Source organism: Lissotriton vulgaris, chromosome 9 (assembly GCF_964263255.1).
Source record: "Lissotriton vulgaris chromosome 9, aLisVul1.2, whole genome shotgun sequence".
Taxonomy (NCBI): Eukaryota; Metazoa; Chordata; class Amphibia; order Caudata; family Salamandridae; genus Lissotriton; species Lissotriton vulgaris.
In genome coordinates this window covers 988,523,246-988,548,453 of record NC_141697.1, presented here as the reverse complement: position 1 = coordinate 988,548,453, position 25,208 = coordinate 988,523,246, and the positions used below count along the sequence as shown (strand labels likewise).

Here is a 25,208-nt window from a genome sequence, read left to right as displayed (position 1 = left end):
ATGCGTTTGCACTACTAAGATAATATTTACAAAGGGGTATTTTTGCGGTGTGTGTGCATAATTACTTATAGCATTAACACTTTACAGACATCCATGTCCGAGTGTACATTGAATACTTTAATAAATATGGAACGTTTGCGTGAAAATCTTTTCACACCACACAAACTAATTCAGTTTGAACGTAGATACAATGAGCAAAGTATAAATATCTATGAATACAGACGAATTATATTTGAATGAGGATAAAATGAGCAAAGTATAAATATCTATGAATACAGACGAATTATATTTGAATGAGGATAAAATGAGCAAAGTATAAATATCTATGAATACAGACGAATTATATTTGAATGAGGATAAAATGAGCAAAGTATAAATATCTATGAATACAGACGAATTATATTTGAATGTAGATAAAATGAGCAAAGTATAAATATCTATGAATACAGACCGGTATTGGCAACGCAGACTGGCCTGGCTTTATGGTGCAACGGTATGCAAACAGCACCTGTCCATGTCTTTGTTGACCCGTTAAAGCTGGACCTATTGACTTTATTTTGCAGTGCATGCGCCAGCAGGTAAACTGTGAGTCCTGGCTAAAGCATTAAAAAGTAAGCCTGTTGCAGTGGAAAAAACAACACAAAATTGATTGCTTTGGGTATTCTACATATGTATGATATAAATATTTTAATGTGTGATGGTTCAGAGTACTTTTTAGATGTAATATAGTCCCACACGATTGCAGTGCTCACACTCCATAGCAGCCTCCACAGAAGCTAATAGCTTCTGGTGAGGGCTGGGTCCACCTCTGGAAAGGTTCAAAGCCCAACCAATGTATATTTTAAAGAATTAGTAACTGCAGGTCAAGAAGACAGCTGTGCTGTCAAACATGACCTTTAAAACATGGGAATTCACTGAAGCAATTTTGGTTAATATAAGGCTAAGAGAACCTTAACAGTATTTACCTGACAAGTAATGGGAAAACTTTGCTTGAGAATACCAGGCTATTTTTCAAAAGAGACTAAATGCAGATGTCAAGGTAGCTATGCGATCTCATCTGTACCTCATGACTTCACACACCACACCACTGGTGACATCATTGACGGCATCGCCAGAGCGATCTTAAGTTGCATCATTGACGCTAAAAACAAGATCCCATTTCAAAAATAGCAATGTTTCTGAACTCGGGGAAGCGGAGCATTGGTGGGTTGCCATTAAATGTATCAAGATGAGGTCAAGAGCGCAGCTATGAAGCTGTGTAGGTTGCAGTGGAGGAAGAAACACTTCTTCATAGCTTGATAAATGGGGAAGTGGCTCAGATATGGTATTTAAAAGTTAGAGATAATCAGAAGTACTAAACTGAGAACGTGCCAACTTCCACGTACTAGTAGCTGCAGCGATGCAGATAGTATGTGGCCTAGTTGAGTTAAAGGATAATCGTGAAAAAAAGGATCCCAAAGTTGCCAAATGACCCTTGTGGTACAACATTGGCTTAATTGTAATTTCTTTCTGAAGACCTCATCTTGCAACCATGACAACTGAGCACTGAGTACATTATAATAATACTTAACTCTCAGGGTAGTAGGGATAGCAGGTCTAGGCTTCTAAGGAAGGTACTGTCGGGGGGAGGGCGTAGAGACCCAGAATTCGCTCAACAACATAACTCAGAAATGCTTGCACAGCCCAGTGCTTTAGTTTCGTTTTGTTACACTAACTGCACAATACAATACATATGGAATTTTTCAGTTCTACTGAGGTTCAACAAATACATTAACAGTAATCTATGAAGGCAACTTACCTATGCAGTAACACAGAGGGAAGTGCAAGCAGGTTACTGTGTTATAAAACCGGAGGTAAGTCTCTTAATGGTACCCAGTTTCTTTGCCTTTAGAAATTAGGCCTGCAGTCTCAGTTCTAGGCAAGGTGTTTTCCTGTGGCAATTTTCCATTAATGCTTACCTCCACTGGTGCAAGGTGATCTCAGCATGTGGCCTGCACGGATTGCACTGCATTCTGGTGGCCTACCTTCTGTCTCAGCCCTGCAGGGGGAGCTGCAGACACCACTGACATTTAGACGGGGAGGTTGCAATGTATGGTGGTGAAATACAGGCCCAAACACAAACTTCCCACCCAAACAGACGTGAGTGCCCACCCACAGTAAGTCAAGGGTCTGGGTGTGTCCTTCGGTACACTGTATACATACAACGCTCAGTGTGCATGCATGTTTGTTGCCGGTGCTTTGAACCAAAAAATGAAAAACACAGTGGTTACTTGAAGTTGATTAACTCAGGGCAGGGGTGTACACTTGCAAAACCTTGTAAGGGACCCTCCCATCTACAGTCTTATTGAATTAACCACCCATATCCAATTAAAATAGGCAGATTTTTGGAGTCCACTTACATTCATCAGTAGAAATTTGTTCTTTCTTGGGTGAGCAAATGCGGAGATAGACCTCAGTGTTAATAAAACTATATATGGTGTAGTCGCTGAAACAATGATTGAATCAACAACTCCCTTCCACCATCTCACTCATCACGAGTTGTGTATACAATGATGTTGGATTATCCCTGGCCCTCTCCTGCTAAAACTTTTACTTTACTTTACTCAGCTGTTGGACATATATGTGTGTAAGGGAATCTTGTGTATCCAGTAGATGTACACACCTTGCTCATATGCTCCAACTTTGGCAGCTCCCACAACTTGCTCTATTGTGAGACCTGATGCAATAAGCACTTCTCGCTTTGTTATATCAGTCAATGTCTGGAGAACTTCTCCAGTGTCATGCCTGCATTGGGGTCACCAGACCTTTCTCTGCTTGCCCGGAAGTGTTAAATATTGGCATGTGTCACTGGCCTACTGTTGTGTGTATACACACGTAATCAGGCATATACAATTCCACAGTGTATAGGATACTAACTATAAGCACAATGAATTGAACTCTAAATGTTGAACTATGCACTGTGTGTGGCAAAATATACCTTATTCACATGTCTTTTAACAGGGCATATGTAATGCTCATTAGAATTTAGAAGGTAATCAGTAAGAGCCATTACCAAGTCTGACATCAACCCCATCTGTTCCTTACATTGCACTGCATGATGGAAGCAGTGTGAAGGCCAAACTTGCGCTCGCTGCAGTTAGTTGGATTCTCACCTGACAGAAACCGAGTCCCTTGACTCAGCGATTAGATTTGTGAGGTGGAAGAGTGATATTGGCGTGAGTCCACACTGCTCCACACAGAAGGAAAAATGTTGGCAGAACATGGGGTCTCAGGAATCTTCAAAGATGAGATATTTTGCTTCCACCCTGGGGACGTATCCGCCAAAATGAAAAGCCTGCCCACTTCCTGCATGCTTCCGCCCTGTGTCTTCTCCTTCCTGCCCTCCAGTTCATCGATCGTAGTGTGGACTGGAGTCAGTCTTGGAAGATGGGGACCATGACGAAGAAACTGGCTTCTGGAACTTGCATTTGCGAAAAAACAAATATAGTCTCCGCTTCATGCGAGAGACTTCAACCAGCAAGAACTGAACAAACATAGGACCAGGTTTACCAAAGTTTTGTCTGAAAATTTGCACAACACAAAGTGATGGTAAGAGACGCAAAGAACATTTTCAATCAGCTTTTGAGCGCAAAACGATTATTATGACAAAAGTACAAAATGCCTCTGCGTTGTATTCCACAAAACACCATATAATCCAGGGGGCGTAACGGTTCAGGAACAGTGCAAACACCAGTGGGATACCTCGCATATTAATATCTACTAAACCACTAAAAGTAGAACGAAGTAGCATTGCGTCAAGTCACCGCATTAAATGAAACCAGGTGCAAACAATGTGCAAAAGCTCAAAGAATAATTTTTACACGTGTAATACTTGTAAGATTTTTATTGCATGTTAGACTTAATGGGATTTGATTTTGGGCAGTCATCTTAGAAAATATATTTGTGCTCAACAATAGCCTTAACTACTACTCTCCCTATGTACCATCTTGCAATGCTAAACTCTGCTTAGTGTCACATAAGCATGGCGCCTGATGTTCTTGCAGGGTTGCGCTGCCCGTTTTTAGTCAATTTATCTTGTAGTCTGCATTTTGGACTCAGAGGAACCTCTTTCCCTACCTCAGGACAGGCAACCTTAAATAGGTCAGCAACGACTAGCATCTGCTTTCACAACAAATCAAAATAAATCAGCACTGGTTAGTCATTGGCAGGATAATAATTCAGTAATAATAATGATTGTTGCATATATGTGTTAATTTTAACTTTTATATCAGTTGTCAATAACATTTGGATAATCAAAATGGCAAGCTTCCTTTAAAGAATTTATTCGACATATTACAGAATTTTTTTATCCTTCCGATGTTTATACTTTGTGAACACATTCTAACAAAAATATAATATGTCCTCCAAATATTGCTTTGTACAGGTGTACCGTTCAATACATAGGTTTAATTTTTCAGTAGGTTATGCTGCATATACAGGACTGAACGCCATACGCTGTAATTGCCAAAACTCCCGGTTTAAAGTTGTTTTGTGAGTAAAATGAAATCAAACTTTGCCTGATGAAGCTGAATCACAATCCTCAAACCTTTGTGGTATTCCCACAAAATATACATAACTGATAGGTCAACAATTCTAATAACATATTAAATAGGAATGCTTTAAATTAAGCTTACAGTTGTTTTCTTTTGGCAAAAGCTATACGTGTCTAAATTAAGACATGAATGCAACATTATTATTATGGAATTGTTATTACCATTACAATGTTTTTGAATCTTTGATATTTCGATTTTTTGCATTTTGCAACTTTTCTCTGATGTAATCAAGATTGCTGGTATGAGAGAACAATAAGAAGATTCTTCGAGGCGAAAATTAGACCATTTTTAGGATTAGCCACCTGCTTGCACCTCAAAGTATAAAGTGTTTGAGTGCTTGAGAGTTCGTGTTTTCATTTTCTGGACATCTACAACCAAGACTGGTTTTACTTCCATATCCATCCACCCAATCTCAACAGCAGAAGACCATGAAACAAATAAAGTGGCATCCTAGGTGAGGATTAAAAAATCCTCATTTGAGTTGGAGACTGAGTTCATGTGCGCACTGAGGCCACATATCCTATGGAGTTATCATTATAATTGGGCTGTGTTTCAAATCAACCTTCAATGTTATAGGGCCACCTAAAAAAGGGAATCATATGCAGTTTGTGAACATAAGCCCAATTGAAACATCAAAATAATTAGACTTCGGCATAAGGGAAAACCTCTGATATTATGTTGCTGCATAAAAAATGCAGAAATTGGTAAAACGGGAACACATATCAAATTAATCCATTTGTGTAATGAACCATATATCAAATTCACCTATCATTATGATCTAGGGTATATCAATTGGCCCCTAATTATTAAGTGCATATCAAGTGGAACCCACATTATTTTGAGGTTCAGATCAAACCGGCCTTCCTTAAAGTGGGGCACAATATCCCATTTAAGCAGAATTGTATTCAAGTGAATATGAAATTAAACCATTATTATGATGGGTCTGCGTATTAAATGGATCCTTGGGTGATGTGGGTGCATATCTGATTGTACTAGGAACATAGACTAACTGCATGTCCTATGAATTAATTGGTACAATGGATCCAACAGAGACATTTCTATGACAGAGCTACAAAAAAGCTGGTGATCTTCACGTGAAATGTAAACATAAATGTAATGTGGCAGCTTATGAAGTAGAATATGCATTTGATAGGGTAGCATGTGTATCTGAAAAACCAAAGAAAGTGGACCAGTTGGGTGTTATACTCTATATAGCCTGAATGATGTGCTTCTGATCGGTTTTTGGCTCAAACTTTGACAGGCTTAGGGGCAATGCACCTCCCTAACTATTGTGGATGGTATTTCCAAAATCTGTATAGATTGACATATCATCGGGACCCCGGTGAACAAAGGGCCTCATGGGATGTTGCCAACTAATTTTGAACTTAAATTTTCATCAACTATTCTTCTCTTTCCTGCATGCATCACTGGGCAGCACATCTATCTACAATAATAGTGGATGTCCATTCTGAAAGAGATGAAAACCAACTCTTTTTTAAAGAAAAGTAGATATGACCATTTCATTTCTTTATAAGGTTCACGAGTGAAACATAGGGGCAGATTCTGATGTCGGATTGGTCAGGAAATGGAACCGAACGACCTCTTGTCATCGGTTCCAGACCTGCAAGTACGATGCGAAAGAACCCTGTTCGGTCGCAATCCTAAACTTAAAAATGGGAGCATTCATTCCGAATGGAATGCATGCTCGCATCGATAAGTGCAGAGATGCAGTTCATCCCTGCACCCGGTGGCAGGCACACCAAAGTGTCTGCCACCAGGTGCAGGGATCAACAGGGTGGCACCATCTGTACTCATGGCGGCCTCGTACCCATGGGGGACCTGCTGGGGGCCCCCAAAGACAGTTTCCCACTGCCTTTCTGTGTCGTAAAGGCCGACACAGAAATGCAGTGGGAAACTGCCATTGTACTTCCTCGGCCAGAAAGAGCCGGCCGGGGGAGTACTGAAGGGTTTCCGGATGGTGGATGGGCTCTCCAAACCCGTCGGAAGCCATATGGAAAACCCAGTCAGATTCCTTTCCGACCGAGCCCCTCGGAATGGCATCAGTCGGAAAGGAATCTGAACTGGCTGGTCCGATGCAGTTAGGATGTCTCCGGATCTGAGCCATCCCTAACCGCATCGGAATCTGGCCCTTAGTTTGTTTCACATTTTCATCCTCCGGACTTTCCTGCATACAACTTTAATTTAAAAATTCAGCAATTGAGGGGTTAGTGAGGTTAAACTATGAGGTTGTGAATGTTGGATGGTTGGGTAATGATTAGTTACATTGAAGTGAATAGTTTTGGAGATTTGTTGTGTGGAGTTCCTTTTTGGCCTGTAATGGGTTTGAGTTTTGTTGGTTTGACTGGTGCAGATGAATGGTGGCTAGTGAGTAAGTGTGCCAAAGCAGAACTTGCTGCGTGTGCATACTGCTGTACTGAGGTAGAGTTTTGTCTATGCCATACGTAGTAATTCTGTGCTGGGGAGTAACTTATAATATAGGGATCATGCAGTGAGGGTTACGTTTTATGTTATTTTGTATTAGTATAGTGCATTGTTACCTTCTGTATGATCGCATAGCCATTTTGTAATCTGAGGGCACTTCCCTGCATAAAACGCAGTAGATCGTTCGAAAATCTTTTTTTGGGTACAAATTTAGTTTCCGATCATTGCGAGATTTTGACAGTTGTGTTGCTGCTGCTCGATTGTATAATATAAAAACATACATTTTAGTAAACTGTACATTGAGCACTAAATTACTTTATTTCCTTGAAACTGTATGGTTATGTATTGTATGCTGCAGGTATTGGGGGCATAGTATTCATGTTACTGAGTAATCCAATGGCATGCTTGAATGTTCTCTTAGGCCGTGTTTATTAGTGGCCTGCAAAAATCGATGGGCCTGGTAACAGGAGTTACCCGGCCCATTGGAATTGTACGTTTTTAGTTTTCACACTGAGCTTTCGCTCTGTGTGAAATAACGGGGGAAAACGAGCTGGAAACAGCTTAGAAACACAGATTCCCACAGGTTATTCCCCCAACATTTGTAATCATTACTATTAAAACAATATATAAATTGGAGAATAAGGCAATACTGGTACTGCACAAGTGAGATGGCATACGGTTTGCCGCAGCACTCAATGAAGTAAAGACGTTGTGTACAGTGACAAAATACAAGCATATTCCAGAAAACCAATTTGACAGAAGTTGACAAGTTCCACAAGATGAGTAAATCTTGAGTCTTTTAATGAAGATTACAGCCAGCCGACACGTGTTTCATCGCCTTAGCGACTCATCAGGGCTGAAACAAACAAATAAGTGGCATATTGCATGTTCTTTTGACAAAATAGATTGTTGTACCAGACCATGCTGGCTGGGTATTACAATATACAGTAGATGCTTCCTCCAGCAGTGAACATACAGTGATTTGTTCAAGCTTCTTTTTCTAGTGCTATCACAACACATCCGTGTCGAATGGGGTGTCTATTGTCGATATTAAATACAGACGTGAGTGTACGTGATAGTGGTTGTGAAGGGTTTGTGTGGGCGAAGATAATACCTCACTATATGTAGTCACTGGTCCCAATGACACATCGTGATAAAAGAACCTAAGGTGCAGCGAGAGTGCCCTAATTGTGTGCGGCTCTTACATACTTCATGCCAAACTTGTGCTCAAGTGCAAAACTGTGTCATTGAGTAGACATACCTAGACGGCTGTGTCAACATCCGAAGGTCTGTATCAATGTACAAAGAAAGAAAACGGAGAAGATCTCATCACTAACAGTACTCGAGTGATGTTTGGGCAAAATATCGCCATAGTGAGACTCAATTGGAATTTTGCACGTGGACTCACCGCTTAGCTGGTGATAATTCCAACCCAGCCGGGCCTTCTCTAGTGGCACTAATGTCAGTGCGTCCAGACGCGGTGAAAGTCCTGGTATCTGTGACATAATCAAGGTAAAATATGTCACTATAGCCATGCAGTATTGCCCTCATTTACTGTTGGCTCTAAGCAGATATTGCTTACGCCAGAAATGTCATCGACATTCTAATACTCTGGTTCCGTTTATACACAACATTGCGCTGGAAATTACGTTCACTATGTTATCGTATCCACAATTCTGTATCATACGTAGAATATTGTCTGAATCTTCCTGCATGGAAAATCACTAGGACTTACAGATGTTTAAACGGCATGTGCGCTTTAATATGGGCTCGGGAATCACACAGTGTCTTTCTCCAGACTTATACAAAGGGGGGTGGGCTGGGGCTTCCGTTCACTATATTATCGCTATCAACAATTCTGAATCATACGTAGAGTATTATCTAAAACTTCATAAACGGTAAATCCCTTCGACTTACAATTGTTTATACAGCATGTGCGCTTAAGGTACGGGCTCGGGAATCACGTAGTGTCTTTCACCAGAATTTCGACACTTCTATGGTCAGAAGTATACTGTTAAAGGAAGGATTGCAAGCATCAGTAATTATTATGTGTCTATACCATATAGCGATGGTACTTGTTAAAGCGTGGTCGCTGTCTTACCCATATCACATTAGTAGCAGGAAAACCTTGGTGCGGTTCCAGTTAGAATGATTATAGAGGCTAGAATAGTAGATAAAACGGGATTAAGGGGACTCATTCGTAGTAAATGAATACACAAGTAATGTATCCATATTTATATTTGTGCGCGCATAATGCCCGCTTACCCGTGTGCGGCGTTTTCATGAGACGTCAAGCTCGTGCAGCTTCTCCCGGGCCCGGTTCCGTGTTTGTACACGTGACTGCCAGTCTGCTATATAACAGCGCGTCACGAGCACAAGGCATTTCCTACCGCGTGAGTGCAACAAGGGAGGAAAACGTGTCGGCCATCTTGACACAATAATAAAGATTACATTTCTACCCAATATATCGGGTTTCTCCATCATTAATACGTTTAAATTCATGGAGATGAATATTATAATGGAAGCTAAGAAATGTGTGAATTCCATGTAAGATTATTGAAATTACGTAAAATAGTCAATCTACATAATTGCGTTCGTAATATTCCACTAAACGAATACAGAATTGAGAGTATGTCATTATTTCACTGAATTCATATTGTATCTGGCTTAATTTATGCTCCCCAGTGCATAGTGACATTCCAAATTTGATATCATGTGCCTAAGTGCAATATGCACCGTGATTTAAAATATATAAAAAACGTTTTATCTTCTGTTGTGAAAAGGGCCCAATCATACTGTGACAGCCTATCACAATACAGTGAGTGTAATATCTAGATCCATGTTTAAGTATTTACATTCGTCTCTGTCGGCGCAGGAGAAACATCCCCGCATTAAGAAAGATATTGAATTTACATTGTTTACATATTTCCACATATACAGATCTACAATATGGGTAATTCCCTTGAACATCTCAGATGAGTACCACATATCAATCTCTGTATTTAGTCACCCAAGAAGTATTGCATTTCATGATCATAATTCAATCCCAATTTTACTGATTTCAAACGCATAATCCAGGTCGCTTCACTGCGACGTAGTCTCAATTCGCGATTACCACCTCTTATTGCCAGTGGTACTGTTTCTATACCAAAGAATTGGACATTTTTATTCTTCTGACTCTGTTGGCACGAGGCCACATGTAAGGCCACCGGATATTTGGGGTCGCAGTTAACAATAGCCCTCATATGTTCCAGCATTCTTTCTTTCAAGGATCTGATTGTGCTCCCCACATATCTTTTGCCACATTCACATTCAATGATATAAATAACAAATTTAGTTGCGCAGTTGATATTGCTTTTGATGTTATAGCATACTCCATCAGGGCCCATAAAACAGGTTGTTCCGTGTTTCGCCCATTTACACATACTGCAGAATCCGCATTTGTGGAAACCCAGACCACGTTGTGTCAACCAATCTGCACTTCTAGTGTCTCGGGGTACAGTGGGACTCAACTTGTTCCGTAATGTGTTCCCTCTTCTAAAGGAGATTTGTGGTCGTTCTGTGATGCAGTTACTTAGTGCTTTCTCAGATTTCAATACACCCCAGTGTTTCGTGAGACTTTTTCTTAGGTCCGAATGGAGTGAATTGAAGTCCGTGACCATTCTTATATAGTCTTTATCCTCAGTATTTAGTTTCTGTCTGGTGATTAGAGTGTCTACTCTCTTCACTTTCTTGATCCTCTGTTCAGCTTTCATAATGGAGTTTTTTACATAGCCCCTGGCCTGAAATCTTTCTTTCATGTTGGTGACGCATCTCCCGAACTCAACATCCTCACTACAGTTTCTTCTTGCCCGAACAAATTCACCAAATGGTATGGCGTTAATCTGGTGTGGGGGGTGAGAACTGGAGGCATGCAAGATTGCATTGCATGCTGTTGACTTCCTGAACAGTCTACTATGCAAGCAATTAGAGGACACATAGAATTCTACGTCTAGGAATTCTATATTGGTTTTACTCCACTTCATAGTGAAGTTGATTTTCCATGTATTGTCATTTAAGTATTCAAAGAAATTTTGTAGTAGCTCCTGAGAGCCTGACCAAATAAGGATGCAATCATCAATATATCTCCCCCAGAATATTATGGAGTCGATATATTGACTGCCCCTATCGCCCCAAATTAGATCTGCCTCTAGTGCGCCCATAAACAGTTCGCAAACGAGGGTGATATTTTAGAGCCCATGGCTACACCTTGCTTTTGTCTGTACCAATGTTTGTCACACATGAAATAGTTGTTTCTGAGAACTAGTTCTATCATAGTGGACAGCATTTCCGTATGTTTCCATAGAGTGGCCGGTCTATTGCCAAGACATTTATTGATGGCCTGAATACCCAAGTCTATATCAATGCTGGTATATAAAGATACAACATCCATTGTCACAAGATGAAAGTCTTCTTGCCATTCCATATCTGCTAGAGTACTCAGTATATGTTTAGAATCTTGAATATACGAGGGTAAGTTTTTGACTAACGGGCCCAAAAAGAGGTCCGCATATTCTGCTATCCTTTCGGTAGGGCCGCCCATGCCAGATACGATGGGTCTCCCTGGAGGAAAAGGTAGGTTCTTATGTATCTTAGGCAAGGTGTACAGCCATGGATAGGTCGGTCTAAATACTTTTAGGTATAGGTATTCTTCCTCGTTCAGTAACCCCGACTGTTTCCAATTGAGCAAATGGGAGTTAATTTCTATAGTTAGAGGACCAATGGGGTTGTAAGTGAGGCGTTCATAGCATAGTACATCCTGCAGTTGTTGACTAATTTCAAGTTGATAATCTATGCGATCCATTACCACTACATTCCCTCCCTTGTCCGCCTCTCGTATAGTGATTGTATGGTCATTCATAAGTGTGTTTAATGCCACTCTTTCCCCACTGGTAAGATTGTCCTTATATTTGAACATTCTGCTCTTGCGTAGATGGTTCAGGTTGTCAAGATCTTCTGATACACATTTATAGAAATTATCTATGGCATTGCCACCAGGTAGTGTGGGAATCCATTTAGACTTAGACTTAAGTCCACTGACAATGCTATAATCTGATTCTATATTTAGCTCTTCTAGAAGAGTGTCCATATCAAGAGGAGAATCTTCCATATCGGTCAATGATAAGAGAAGATGAGTTGCATGCACATCATTTATTGATAGGATTTTAGTGGTGTCTGTAACAGGTGCAGTGACATTAGTCCCTCTATCCCTTTGCTCCAAACCAAAGAAATGCTTTTTCAGTTTTAGGTTCCTCACAAATTTAAACAAATCAATTTTCAATTTACATATATCACCAATTGCATATGGGTTGAAACTAAGACCTTTGCTGAGGAGTGAAACCATGTCTGGAGTGAGATGTACCTTTGATAGATTGATCACCTGTACTTCTCTATTATCAGCACCAGCGAATTCCTGTTGGCCCCTGACCTCAACTTCCTTCTGTAGTCCTCTGAGCTTTCGTCCCCTGCCCCTCCTGGTTTTGGATCTGATTGGTTTCTTGCTGTAGGGAATCTGTTGCCCTTCCTGATCCGTAAAACCTCTTGAAAAAAAGGTGGCATCCCTTGTCCGTCCTGGTTATCTGATTCTCCCCCTACCGTACCTACAGAGTTAAGAGAGGTATTACTTGATGAAAGGGAGGCAGGTTCTGAACCTTGGGTCCTTTTGTTAGCATTCTTAGAACTGTTGGGAATCAGGGAGTCATATTTCTTGTCAAAAGTAAAAATTCGACCACGAGTGTAGTCCAACTCATCTCTTCTTAATTGCCTGGCTTTCCTATTTTTTATATCGGATTGATGTTTTAACAGAATTTCATCCAGGATAGTGTAATTTTTAACAGTAGATTCAGGTCTATTAAGATCCTTAATCTCTTGCTCAATGGTGGCTATTTCCGCTTGTAATTTGGTAACTCTGCGCTCTGCGCTTACAATTAATATCTCCATTAATGTAATAGAGTTGTTAGAGAGAGATTCTTCCCATTTAATCATGAGGTCGGCATCCAGGTCGTCATAAGTGGGAAAAATTTGGCCTCTCAGACCTCTAGGGACACGTTTTAACCTTAGATATTGTTTAAGGGTTGCCCCATCCCACCATTTAGAATTTTCTAGCTTCTTTAAGCGTTCTAATTTAATGAATTTATCTCTAAGGCCCTCAATACGAGGGGGATTAGTGCTAGTGGAAGCAGTTTGAGTGGACATGCCTTTAGCTAGGTTCTCAAACAGCTCTTCTGCCATTTTGGTACGATCCATCTTAACGATGCCTATTCTATCCAGCAATGGTATACTGGATATCTACTAAAGTAGAAAATGCGTGGCGGCTACCCTAGACTGCAATAGGATTGGAAGAACGGAGGTTTTTTATCAGTAGAAGGGTGCACTGCCTGTTTATACGCATATGGTTTCAGAAAAACAAGAATTAACTGGTGCTGTACGGCGAGTGGACAAACCCAAACCACTCCTATGAGTAAGAACACTACTCCTTAATAAGTAAACGGTTTGCCGCAGCACTCAATGAAGTAAAGACGTTGTGTACAGTGACAAAATACAAGCATATTCCAGAAAACCAATTTGACAGAAGTTGACAAGTTCCACAAGATGAGTAAATCTTGAGTCTTTTAATGAAGATTACAGCCAGCCGACACGTGTTTCATCGCCTTAGCGACTCATCAGGGCTGAAACAAACAAATAAGTGGCATATTGCATGTTCTTTTGACAAAATAGATTGTTGTACCAGACCATGCTGGCTGGGTATTACAATATACAGTAGATGCTTCCTCCAGCAGTGAACATACAGTGATTTGTTCAAGCTTCTTTTTCTAGTGCTATCACAACACATCCGTGTCGAATGGGGTGTCTATTGTCGATATTAAATACAGACGTGAGTGTACGTGATAGTGGTTGTGAAGGGTTTGTGTGGGCGAAGATAATACCTCACTATATGTAGTCACTGGTCCCAATGACACATCGTGATAAAAGAACCTAAGGTGCAGCGAGAGTGCCCTAATTGTGTGCGGCTCTTACATACTTCATGCCAAACTTGTGCTCAAGTGCAAAACTGTGTCATTGAGTAGACATACCTAGACGGCCGTGTCAACATCCGAAGGTCTGTATCAATGTACAAAGAAAGAAAACGGAGAAGATCTCATCACTAACAGTACTCGAGTGATGTTTGGGCAAAATATCGCCATAGTGAGACTCAATTGGAATTTTGCACGTGGACTCACCGCTTAGCTGGTGATAATTCCAACCCAGCCGGGCCTTCTCTAGTGGCACTAATGTCAGTGCGTCCAGACGCGGTGAAAGTCCTGGTATCTGTGACATAATCAAGGTAAAATATGTCACTATAGCCATGCAGTATTGCCCTCATTTACTGTTGGCTCTAAGCAGATATTGCTTACGCCAGAAATGTCATCGACATTCTAATACTCTGGTTCCGTTTATACACAACATTGCGCTGGAAATTACGTTCACTATGTTATCGTATCCACAATTCTGTATCATACGTAGAATATTGTCTGAATCTTCCTGCATGGAAAATCACTAGGACTTACAGATGTTTAAACGGCATGTGCGCTTTAATATGGGCTCGGGAATCACACAGTGTCTTTCTCCAGACTTATACAAAGGGGGGTGGGCTGGGGCTTCCGTTCACTATATTATCGCTATCAACAATTCTGAATCATACGTAGAGTATTATCTAAAACTTCATAAACGGTAAATCCCTTCGACTTACAATTGTTTATACAGCATGTGCGCTTAAGGTACGGGCTCGGGAATCACGTAGTGTCTTTCACCAGAATTTCGACACTTCTATGGTCAGAAGTATACTGTTAAAGGAAGGATTGCAAGCATCAGTAATTATTATGTGTCTATACCATATAGCGATGGTACAAATATAAGGACAATCTTACCAGTGGGGAAAGAGTGGCATTAAACACACTTATGAATGACCATACAATCACTATACGAGAGGCGGACAAGGGAGGGAATGTAGTGGTAATGGATCGCATAGATTATCAACTTGAAATTAGTCAACAACTGCAGGATGTACTATGCTATGAACGCCTCACTTACAACCCCATTGGTCCTCTAACTATAGAAATTAACTCCCATTTGCTCAATTGGAAACAGTCGGGGTTACTGAACGAGGAAGAATACCTATACCTAAAAGTATTTAGACCGACCTATCCATGGCTGTACACCTTGCCTAAGATACATAAGAACCTACCTTTTCCTCCAGGGAGACCCATCGTATCTGGCATGGGCGGCCCTACCGAAAGGATAGCAGAATATGCGGACCTCTTTTTGGGCCCGTTAGTCAAAAACGTACCCTCGTATATTCAAGATTCTAAACATATACTGAGTACTCTAGCAGATATGGAATGGCAAGAAGACTTTCATCTTGTGACAATGGATGTGGTATCTTTATATACCAGCATTGATATAGACTTGGGTATTCAGGCCATCAATAAATGTCTTGGCAATAGACCGGCCACTCTATGGAAACATACGGAAATGCTGTCCACTATGATAGAACTAGTTCTCAGAAACAACTATTTCATGTGTGACAAACATTGGTACAGACAAAAGCAAGGTGTAGCCATGGGCTCTAAAATATCACCCTCGTTTGCGAACCTGTTTATGGGCGCACTAGAGGCAGATCTAATTTGGGGCGATAGGGGCAGTCAATATATCGACTCCATAATATTCTGGGGGAGATATATTGACGATTGCATCCTTATTTGGTCAGGCTCTCAGGAGCTACTACAAAATTTCTTTGAATACTTAAATGACAATACATGGAAAATCAACTTCACTATGAAGTGGAGTAAAACCAATATAGAATTCCTAGACGTAGAATTCTATGTGTCCTCTAATTGCTTGCATAGTAGACTGTTCAGGAAGTCAACAGCATGCAATGCAATCTTGCATGCCTCCAGTTCTCACCCCCCACACCAGATTAACGCCATACCATTTGGTGAATTTGTTCGGGCAAGAAGAAACTGTAGTGAGGATGTTGAGTTCGGGAGATGCGTCACCAACATGAAAGAAAGATTTCAGGCCAGGGGCTATGTAAAAAACTCCATTATGAAAGCTGAACAGAGGATCAAGAAAGTGAAGAGAGTAGACACTCTAATCACCAGACAGAAACTAAATACTGAGGATAAAGACTATATAAGAATGGTCACGGACTTCAATTCACTCCATTCGGACCTAAGAAAAAGTCTCACGAAACACTGGGGTGTATTGAAATCTGAGAAAGCACTAAGTAACTGCATCACAGAACGACCACAAATCTCCTTTAGAAGAGGGAACACATTACGGAACAAGTTGAGTCCCACTGTACCCCGAGACACTAGAAGTGCAGATTGGTTGACACAACGTGGTCTGGGTTTCCACAAATGCGGATTCTGCAGTATGTGTAAATGGGCGAAACACGGAACAACCTGTTTTATGGGCCCTGATGGAGTATGCTATAACATCAAAAGCAATATCAACTGCGCAACTAAATTTGTTATTTATATCATTGAATGTGAATGTGGCAAAAGATATGTGGGGAGCACGATCAGATCCTTGAAAGAAAGAATGCTGGAACATATGAGGGCTATTGTTAACTGCGACCCCAAATATCCGGTGGCCTTACATGTGGCCTCGTGCCAACAGAGTCAGAAGAATAAAAATGTCCAATTCTTTGGTATAGAAACAGTACCACTGGCAATAAGAGGTGGTAATCGCGAATTGAGACTACGTCGCAGTGAAGCGACCTGGATTATGCGTTTGAAATCAGTAAAATTGGGATTGAATTATGATCATGAAATGCAATACTTCTTGGGTGACTAAATACAGAGATTGATATGTGGTACTCATCTGAGATGTTCAAGGGAATTACCCATATTGTAGATCTGTATATGTGGAAATATGTAAACAATGTAAATTCAATATCTTTCTTAATGCGGGGATGTTTCTCCTGCGCCGACAGAGACGAATGTAAATACTTAAACATGGATCTAGATATTACACTCACTGTATTGTGATAGGCTGTCACAGTATGATTGGGCCCTTTTCACAACAGAAGATAAAACGTTTTTTATATATTTTAAATCACGGTGCATATTGCACTTAGGCACATGATATCAAATTTGGAATGTCACTATGCACTGGGGAGCATAAATTAAGCCAGATACAATATGAATTCAGTGAAATAATGACATACTCTCAATTCTGTATTCGTTTAGTGGAATATTACGAACGCAATTATGTAGATTGACTATTTTACGTAATTTCAATAATCTTACATGGAATTCACACATTTCTTAGCTTCCATTATAATATTCATCTCCATGAATTTAAACGTATTAATGATGGAGAAACCCGATATATTGGGTAGAAATGTAATCTTTATTATTGTGTCAAGATGGCCGACACGTTTTCCTCCCTTGTTGCACTCACGCGGTAGGAAACGCCTTGTGCTCGTGACGCGCTGTTATATAGCAGACTGGCAGTCACGTGTACAAACACGGAACCGGGCCCGGGAGAAGCTGCACGAGCTTGACGTCTCATGAAAACGCCGCACACGGGTAAGCGGGCATTATGCGCGCACAAATATAAATATGGATACATTACTTGTGTATTCATTTACTACGAATGAGTCCCCTTAATCCCGTTTTATCTACTATTCTAGCCTCTATAATCATTCTAACTGGAACCGCACCAAGGTTTTCCTGCTACTAATGTGATATGGGTAAGACAGCGACCACGCTTTAACAAGTACCATCGCTATATGGTATAGACACATAATAATTACTGATGCTTGCAATCCTTCCTTTAACAGTATACTTCTGACCATAGAAGTGTCGAAATTCTGGTGAAAGACACTACGTGATTCCCGAGCCCGTACCTTAAGCGCACATGCTGTATAAACAATTGTAAGTCGAAGGGATTTACCGTTTATGAAGTTTTAGATAATACTCTACGTATGATTCAGAATTGTTGATAGCGATAATATAGTGAACGGAAGCCCCAGCCCACCCCCCTTTGTATAAGTCTGGAGAAAGACACTGTGTGATTCCCGAGCCCATATTAAAGCGCACATGCCGTTTAAACATCTGTAAGTCCTAGTGATTTTCCATGCAGGAAGATTCAGACAATATTCTACGTATGATACAGAATTGTGGATACGATAACATAGTGAACGTAATTTCCAGCGCAATGTTGTGTATAAACGGAACCAGAGTATTAGAATGTCGATGACATTTCTGGCGTAAGCAATATCTGCTTAGAGCCAACAGTAAATGAGGGCAATACTGCATGGCTATAGTGACATATTTTACCTTGATTATGTCACAGATACCAGGACTTTCACCGCGTCTGGACGCACTGACATTAGTGCCACTAGAGAAGGCCCGGCTGGGTTGGAATTATCACCAGCTAAGCGGTGAGTCCACGTGCAAAATTCCAATTGAGTCTCACTATGGCGATATTTTGCCCAAACATCACTCGAGTACTGTTAGTGATGAGATCTTCTCCGTTTTCTTTCTTTGTACATTGATACAGACCTTCGGATGTTGACACGGCCGTCTAGGTATGTCTACTCAATGACACAGTTTTGCACTTGAGCACAAGTTTGGCATGAAGTATGTAAGAGCCGCACACAATTAGGGCACTCTCGCTGCACCTTAGGTTCTTTTATCACGATGTGTCATTGGGACCAGTGACTACATATAGTGAGGTATTATCTTCGCCCACACAAACCCTTCACAACCACTATCACGTACACTCACGTCTGTATTTAATATCGACAATAGACACCCCATTCGACACGGATGTGTTGTGATAGCACTAGAAAAAGAAGCTTGAACAAATCACTGTATGTTCACTGCTGGAGGAAGCATCTACTGTATATTGTAATACCCAGCCAGCATGGTCTGGTACAACAATCTATTTTGTCAAAAGAACATGCAATATGCCACTTATTTGTTTGTTTCAGCCCTGATGAGTCGCTAAGGCGATGAAACACGTGTCGGCTGGCTGTAATCTTCATTAAAAGACTCAAGATTTACTCATCTTGTGGAACTTGTCAACTTCTGTCAAATTGGTTTTCTGGAATATGCTTGTATTTTGTCACTGTACACAACGTCTTTACTTCATTGAGTGCTGCGGCAAACCGTTTACTTATTAAGGAGTAGTGTTCTTACTCATAGGAGTGGTTTGGGTTTGTCCACTCGCCGTACAGCACCAGTTAATTCTTGTTTTTCTGAAACCATATGCGTATAAACAGGCAGTGCACCCTTCTACTGATAAAAAACCTCCGTTCTTCCAAGTGAGATGGCATAGTCACAATTGTGGTCAGATGAGATGAGAGTATTCAGCCTTGTGATGGACAGAAAAAGTTGCTTGGTAGCCATCTTGAAAGGGATACATGTTCCTAATGGCTCATTAAAAATGTATAATTACAATATATGTTTTTTGTCTTTCAGTGGGCACCAGACCTTCATCCGTCTCTTCGCTGAGCGGGATCGTCGGCAGTATGTCCGCTGGCCCCATCTCAGGAAGTTGCACCTCTGTGAACACTGTGTGCTCGGACAGCGACCGACCCGTTAGCCTCAGCTCCTCTGCCTCCTCGGCTTCGCTGCAGGACAGCCAGAGCTCCTTTGGCAGCAGCGGGGCACTGGGCTCCTCGCACTATGGCTCCCCTTACATGCCGCAGAATGGCAGCGACATCAGTCTGGACCTGACCCCAGTGGCCCACCTGGAAGGGCAGTGTGAGGCCGGACATGCAAGCAATGGAATGAAACGGTTTCATGCTGAAAGCCAAAGCTGTTCCTGCTCCCCTATACTAACTAAAGCCCGGGACCCCAAGGCCAAGCTCTCCCATGTGGATCGGGTGGTACTGGAGATCTTGGAGACTGAACAGGCATATGTCCGGGACTTGAAGAGCATTGTGGAGGTGAGACGTGAGCTTCCATTCTTCCCACCAAATTACCTTCTTATGTCTGCTATCTTGTGAAGTCTGCTACTAAGCAGTGCATTTCTAGATGAGGATGTAGCAATGAGAATGATATTAACTATGAATGAGGGATATTTCAATATTTATTATCAGTGGCTGTGGCCTTCTTCTTCTACTATTCCATAAACATTAATTTTCACCCATTGTTCTTCCATGACCCAACACCACCCCCTATAAGATGCAAATACTGCCTATGAAATGGTAGGCTCTGCTCTGGAGAGGTCCTAAGTACTGAGCACAGTTGTATCTTAGGGTTCTGTGTTCTTTGCTTGAAAAGGGGTGGGGTGTAAGCTGGGTAAAAATGTATTATGCTTACAAGATATGTGAACTTGGACCTTAGGTGCCTGTTATTCCCAATGCTCACAGTATGATATAAGCTTATGGTGCTCTCTCTGGTCTCATCTATTAACTGCAGTCCTCGACCCCCTTCTGTATTGAAGTTTGTGATGGACTGTTTAGTCATTGTCTGAACTAGGATCAGAGATATATGGTTTATCATTTTTCCATCAGAACGTGACCTGATCTGTGTGTTGCTTCTAATCCTAGGCGTAGTTTACGTAGCAGCAGTACACGTAGCTGCACATAGTATACTTTGAACTACACGTAGTACACATAGTACTGCGGAGCATAGCTGATGGCACTGTGTACTTGTCTGCACTGTGAAATAGTTGCAAATTACATCTTGCACAGTTCCATTTATGATAAAATAAGTATCTATCTTTATATGCTAAAGAGCATATAGTACTTTCACAAAAGTGAAACTGAAAAATTAGCAAGCAGTGAGAGAGGTGATGATTTTGGGATCCTCCCTAACCTAGGGAAAGAACCAAGCAGATGCCTTGAAAACAAAAAGCACATCTTATTGAATGATTTGGTGGTGGTCCCATCCTCTTAGGACCACCCCAAGCACAGTTATTGGCAAAAACAACCCCAACCAAAGGCCCTGCAAAGCATTATGGGATGAGATTAGCAGTGGGCAGTGAATATTATAGTATCCAATATCAAAATAATTCTACAAACACCAGCAGTTCAACTGGTGGTTACTAGATGTCGCTTTTTCTGCATCTTTACCTATAGCTAGACCTCGAAAAAAGGCTTTGAATGAATCCCATACCACGTGGGATGGGGCAGAGCAAAGATTACGCTCGAAAAACTCTGAAATTTGTGATTTACTGGAAGATACTCAGTCCTCTTCCAGCAAATATTGATGGTTTAACATCCACCTTTTATTGACTGCCCTACTTTTACCTAATGCTAACTCCAAAACCACCAATGCGTGGTCAGAGAATCCATTTTGAAAAATGTTCTGCTTCAAAAAACACAAATTCCTGGAAATAAGAAAAAAGTCAATGCGTGAAAAGTATGGAATCTCCCTGAAAAAACAGGTGTAGGCAATTTCATTAGGAAATGCAGATCGCCAGGGGTCAACAATATCCAGCATTGAGTTATAGCTGTGTATAGTTTTAAGAGTTTTTCGTTTTAACTGACTTTTTTAATTTAGCTCAGGAATTGATCTTGGGATTCATTAACAAATTAAAATCGCCACCCACGATCAAATCTCCCGGGACTTGGATTAAAGATTGGAAAAGTTCCTCATAGGGGTAGGGATTATCCTCGACTGGGGCGTATATACTAGCAAACGTCAGAGGATGATTATCTACGTTACAAGTGACCCAGCACCATCTACCACTTTGATCGCTTGCCGAGTTAACCACCTCTGCCTGAAATTGTTTGTTGAAATAAATCGCCGTCCCCCTATGTGCTACTGAGGATGATGAGTAACCCCTATAAGCTGCCCAGGATCTGAACATTGCAAACTCGGAAATCTTTCCTGCTGGTATGTGGATTTCTTGTATTAGAATAACTGAGGGGTTCTCTGTTGTAATCCAAGTCTCAATAGCCCGCATTTTCCTTTTATTATTGAGACCATTGACATTGAATGACACTACTTTAACTATTTCCTTATCAGCCATTGCAAAAAAAGAGTGAATTTCTGAATATCCCCATGTTCAAAAAATATTCCTTTTGGTAAAACTGAGAGAAGCCTCCCGCCCAGATCTAACGGAGATGACAGGTTCTTCTTTCTTGCTCTTACATAACAATCATCATAATCATCAACAAATGAGTATGAATCTAAAATATGGATTTCATTTTTCCCCCATGCTCCCCACCCAACCCTTGGCCCTTGACCCATTGTCGCCCGGGCAGATGGCTTCCCCTGACCCGTGGTTGACAACCTGTCCCACTCACCCACCCTTCTACAGGCACGCTGACTTGGTGCCTAGTGGAGCTGAATAAAGCCCTCCCCCTACCCTCACTTCCCCTTTCCTACCTTACAAAACCTGAATTCTTAACCGCCTTATACTATCATTTCACTTCTATGCCAGATGCTGACACCTTAACATTTCACCCGTGTAAAAAGTTATATAATAATACAATCCTCAAGAGATGAATAAAGCATTCCTAACCCAATAATGCATATCACCCAATATGTCGACCAAATACTTGCTACCAGCCCCTAGGGTTTCTCTGCCGAAATCTCTTCTAGTAAACCCTGTGCCTCTGCAACATCACAAAAAATATGAAATTTACCCTTGACTAACACTTTGAGCTTGCTCTGCTTAGCTATCATGGCTTGTGCCTCTTGAGCTTTAAACAATTGAAGCATTTTTACAAATTCTTTCCGCCTTTTTGCAGCGGAGGCTGACCTGTCTAAAAAAATACAACACACTGGCACTTCTGCTGAGGAAAACTGTCTTTGCCTGATTGCTCTAGACACCATCTGCTCCTTGACCCTAAAATCGCCAAAGTTACCCAGAATCGTCCGGGGGAACTTTTCATTAGCAGGAAGATGTGCGGGGACCCGGTGGGCTCTCATTATTGTCAGATTCCCCTTGAAGTCTGGAAGGACATTTTTCTTTATGAAAGAGTCAACCCATTGTAGTATATGCTGGCCCTCCAAACCCTCCAGAATGCCCAGGATTCGTAGATTTGAGCGTCTGGAGTGGTTCTCCAATTCCTCCAGCTTCATTTCCCATGAAGCACTCTGGGACTGGAAAGTAGTCACTTTACGATTTAGAGATGATATTTGATCTTCTAATTGGGAGATCCGAGTTTCGGCCTCCAGGAGCCGTGCCGGGACCTGCGCCATGGATTCCTCAATCTTCATCAAGCGGGCGTTTATTGCAGCAATCTCAATAGATTGGGAAGCCTTTAGGTCCTGAATCTCTTTCAAAATTAAATTGAGGAGGCTCTTAGGGTCCCATTGCATAGAAAAGGAGTCACCACCTTGCGGGGGCTCCATCTGGACAGCGTCTGACCTATCCTCCGCCTGGGACCCCTCTGGACCCGTTGAGTCGAGGACAACTGGTTAGGCCACCAAAGACACATCTGCGACTACCGGCATTGAAAGCAGCATGGGCTCTTCCTCAGCTGATGGATTTAGGTGAAGAGGGAGTGGACTACCAGACTTGGAGACCAGAGATTCTGGGCCGGTAACCAGCAAGTTATCAACTACTGAAAGATCGTCCCCTTCCAGCTCCTGCATTACATTTGCCTCAATCAAAGGTCCATCTTGCTTGGCTTTGATAAAAATAGGGTATTTTTTGGACCCGAGATTTTCGCCCGCTGCCTTAACGGGGGTAAAAGTCTCTCTGGTGGAAGCGGCGGAAGCCTGTAAATCCGCCCTTAAGGAAGCCATCTCACTGGGGCTAATGGGGGAATCCAGGTCAACCATCTCTGCCTCAAATTGGCCCTGTAGGGCTGCATAAGCACTCCCCCACGAGCTCAGATGAAGGTCCTGCCAGAATGCTGCTGCATGATTCATCCGCGACGTGACTAGAGCTTCACGCTTTTTGACTTTTTGTGCCAGAGTCGGTGATGCGACCGGGGTTGTTGCTTTTGGCCCTTTGGCCAATTTCCTCATAGCGTCTTTCTTGCAGTGCCCTCTACCAATAGCTGCTGAAAAATCTGCCCATAACTCTTGACAAAAACAGTGAAACAGTTAAACATCAGCTAAATGGGATCTTCCCAGCGACCCTCAGCCAAGACAACTAAGACAAGTGAGCAAGAAAAATGCCACTTACCCCTTCTTGGTGATAAACCTGGGGGCCCTGACGAGAAACTCTGGCAGCCCTCCTTTGGCAGAGTAAAAAAAAATAATAAAAAAAATAACCCGGCCAGCTGGCTGTAATCCATCCGTCCACACTGTCTCAGGTGCCTCAAAAGAGATTTTTCTGTTTCATAAGAGAATGTTACAGAGTGAAAATGTTTCTTTTCTCAATATTGCTTTAAATCTGTGGATTGAAGAAACCGCACACCAGGGCTCCAAAAATATCCAAAAACTCAGAACTCCAAGAAGCCTCAGTGGCAGCTCCTCGCTGCTGGCGGCTTCTGACGTCAGAGGAAGTGAGGGGGAGTGGAAACAGCCTGCTGTCTCAACCGATCAGCATCTCCCCTCTCGGTCAATACTTTGAACAATATTAAAGATTTCTTTAGTATTATTGCCAAATAGGGCAATACGCTCAGCATAGTATGAGCTGTTAGCTTGAGCAATGGAGGCATAATAAGTCTTTTGTGCCATTTTGAGGGAGGTTCTAGCTATAGGGCAATAATCCTGTCTCCATTTCCTTTCCAGCGTTTTACATTGCTGTTTCTGCATTTTCAAGGAGCTAGAAAACCAAGGCTTAGTGAGGGGATTTTTAAAGCGCCTAGGCCGAGACTCAGGATTGAGGTGTGAGTTAGTAGTTGTTTGTTTCTCATCTCTCTGCAGTGTCTCTGAGATCTGAATTGCAGTATGTCTCCGATCTCTGCAAAGTAATCCGTGGTGTATCAGACACCCAATTAATCAGGCACTTTTGTACTCTTTTGAGAGTACACGCCCTGCTGCTGAGAGTGAATGCACAATTTTTGTGCCCTACCCTCCAATGTGCAGGTAGTGAATGTAAAGAGATCTGACCTGGTGGGAGGCACTGTGCTTTGTGAAAGATATAGTACTTACATAGACTGCACTATAATCTGACTTTTCTGAATTCTGCACTTGGGTTCCTAGGTCTTGCCTGAGATGCACATTAATTCACAATTATTGTGCTGGCAATGACAGCTGTATTGGAATCTTGCATGATGTTCCAAAA

The 25,208-nt window shown here is 41.6% G+C and overlaps 1 protein-coding gene across 2 annotated transcripts in view; it reads left to right on the top strand.

The window, feature by feature from the left end:
* LOC147692685 (uncharacterized) overlaps positions 1–25,208 on the top strand; it is a 430,724-nt gene that overhangs the window by 139,944 nt on the left and 265,572 nt on the right. For both annotated transcript variants that reach the window (XM_086938862.1, XM_086938863.1), the window contains one exon: positions 19,547–20,016. In XM_086938862.1, the coding sequence (XP_086794988.1) occupies positions 19,547–20,016 (470 nt within the window). The remainder of the gene's footprint in view (positions 1–19,546; positions 20,017–25,208) is intronic.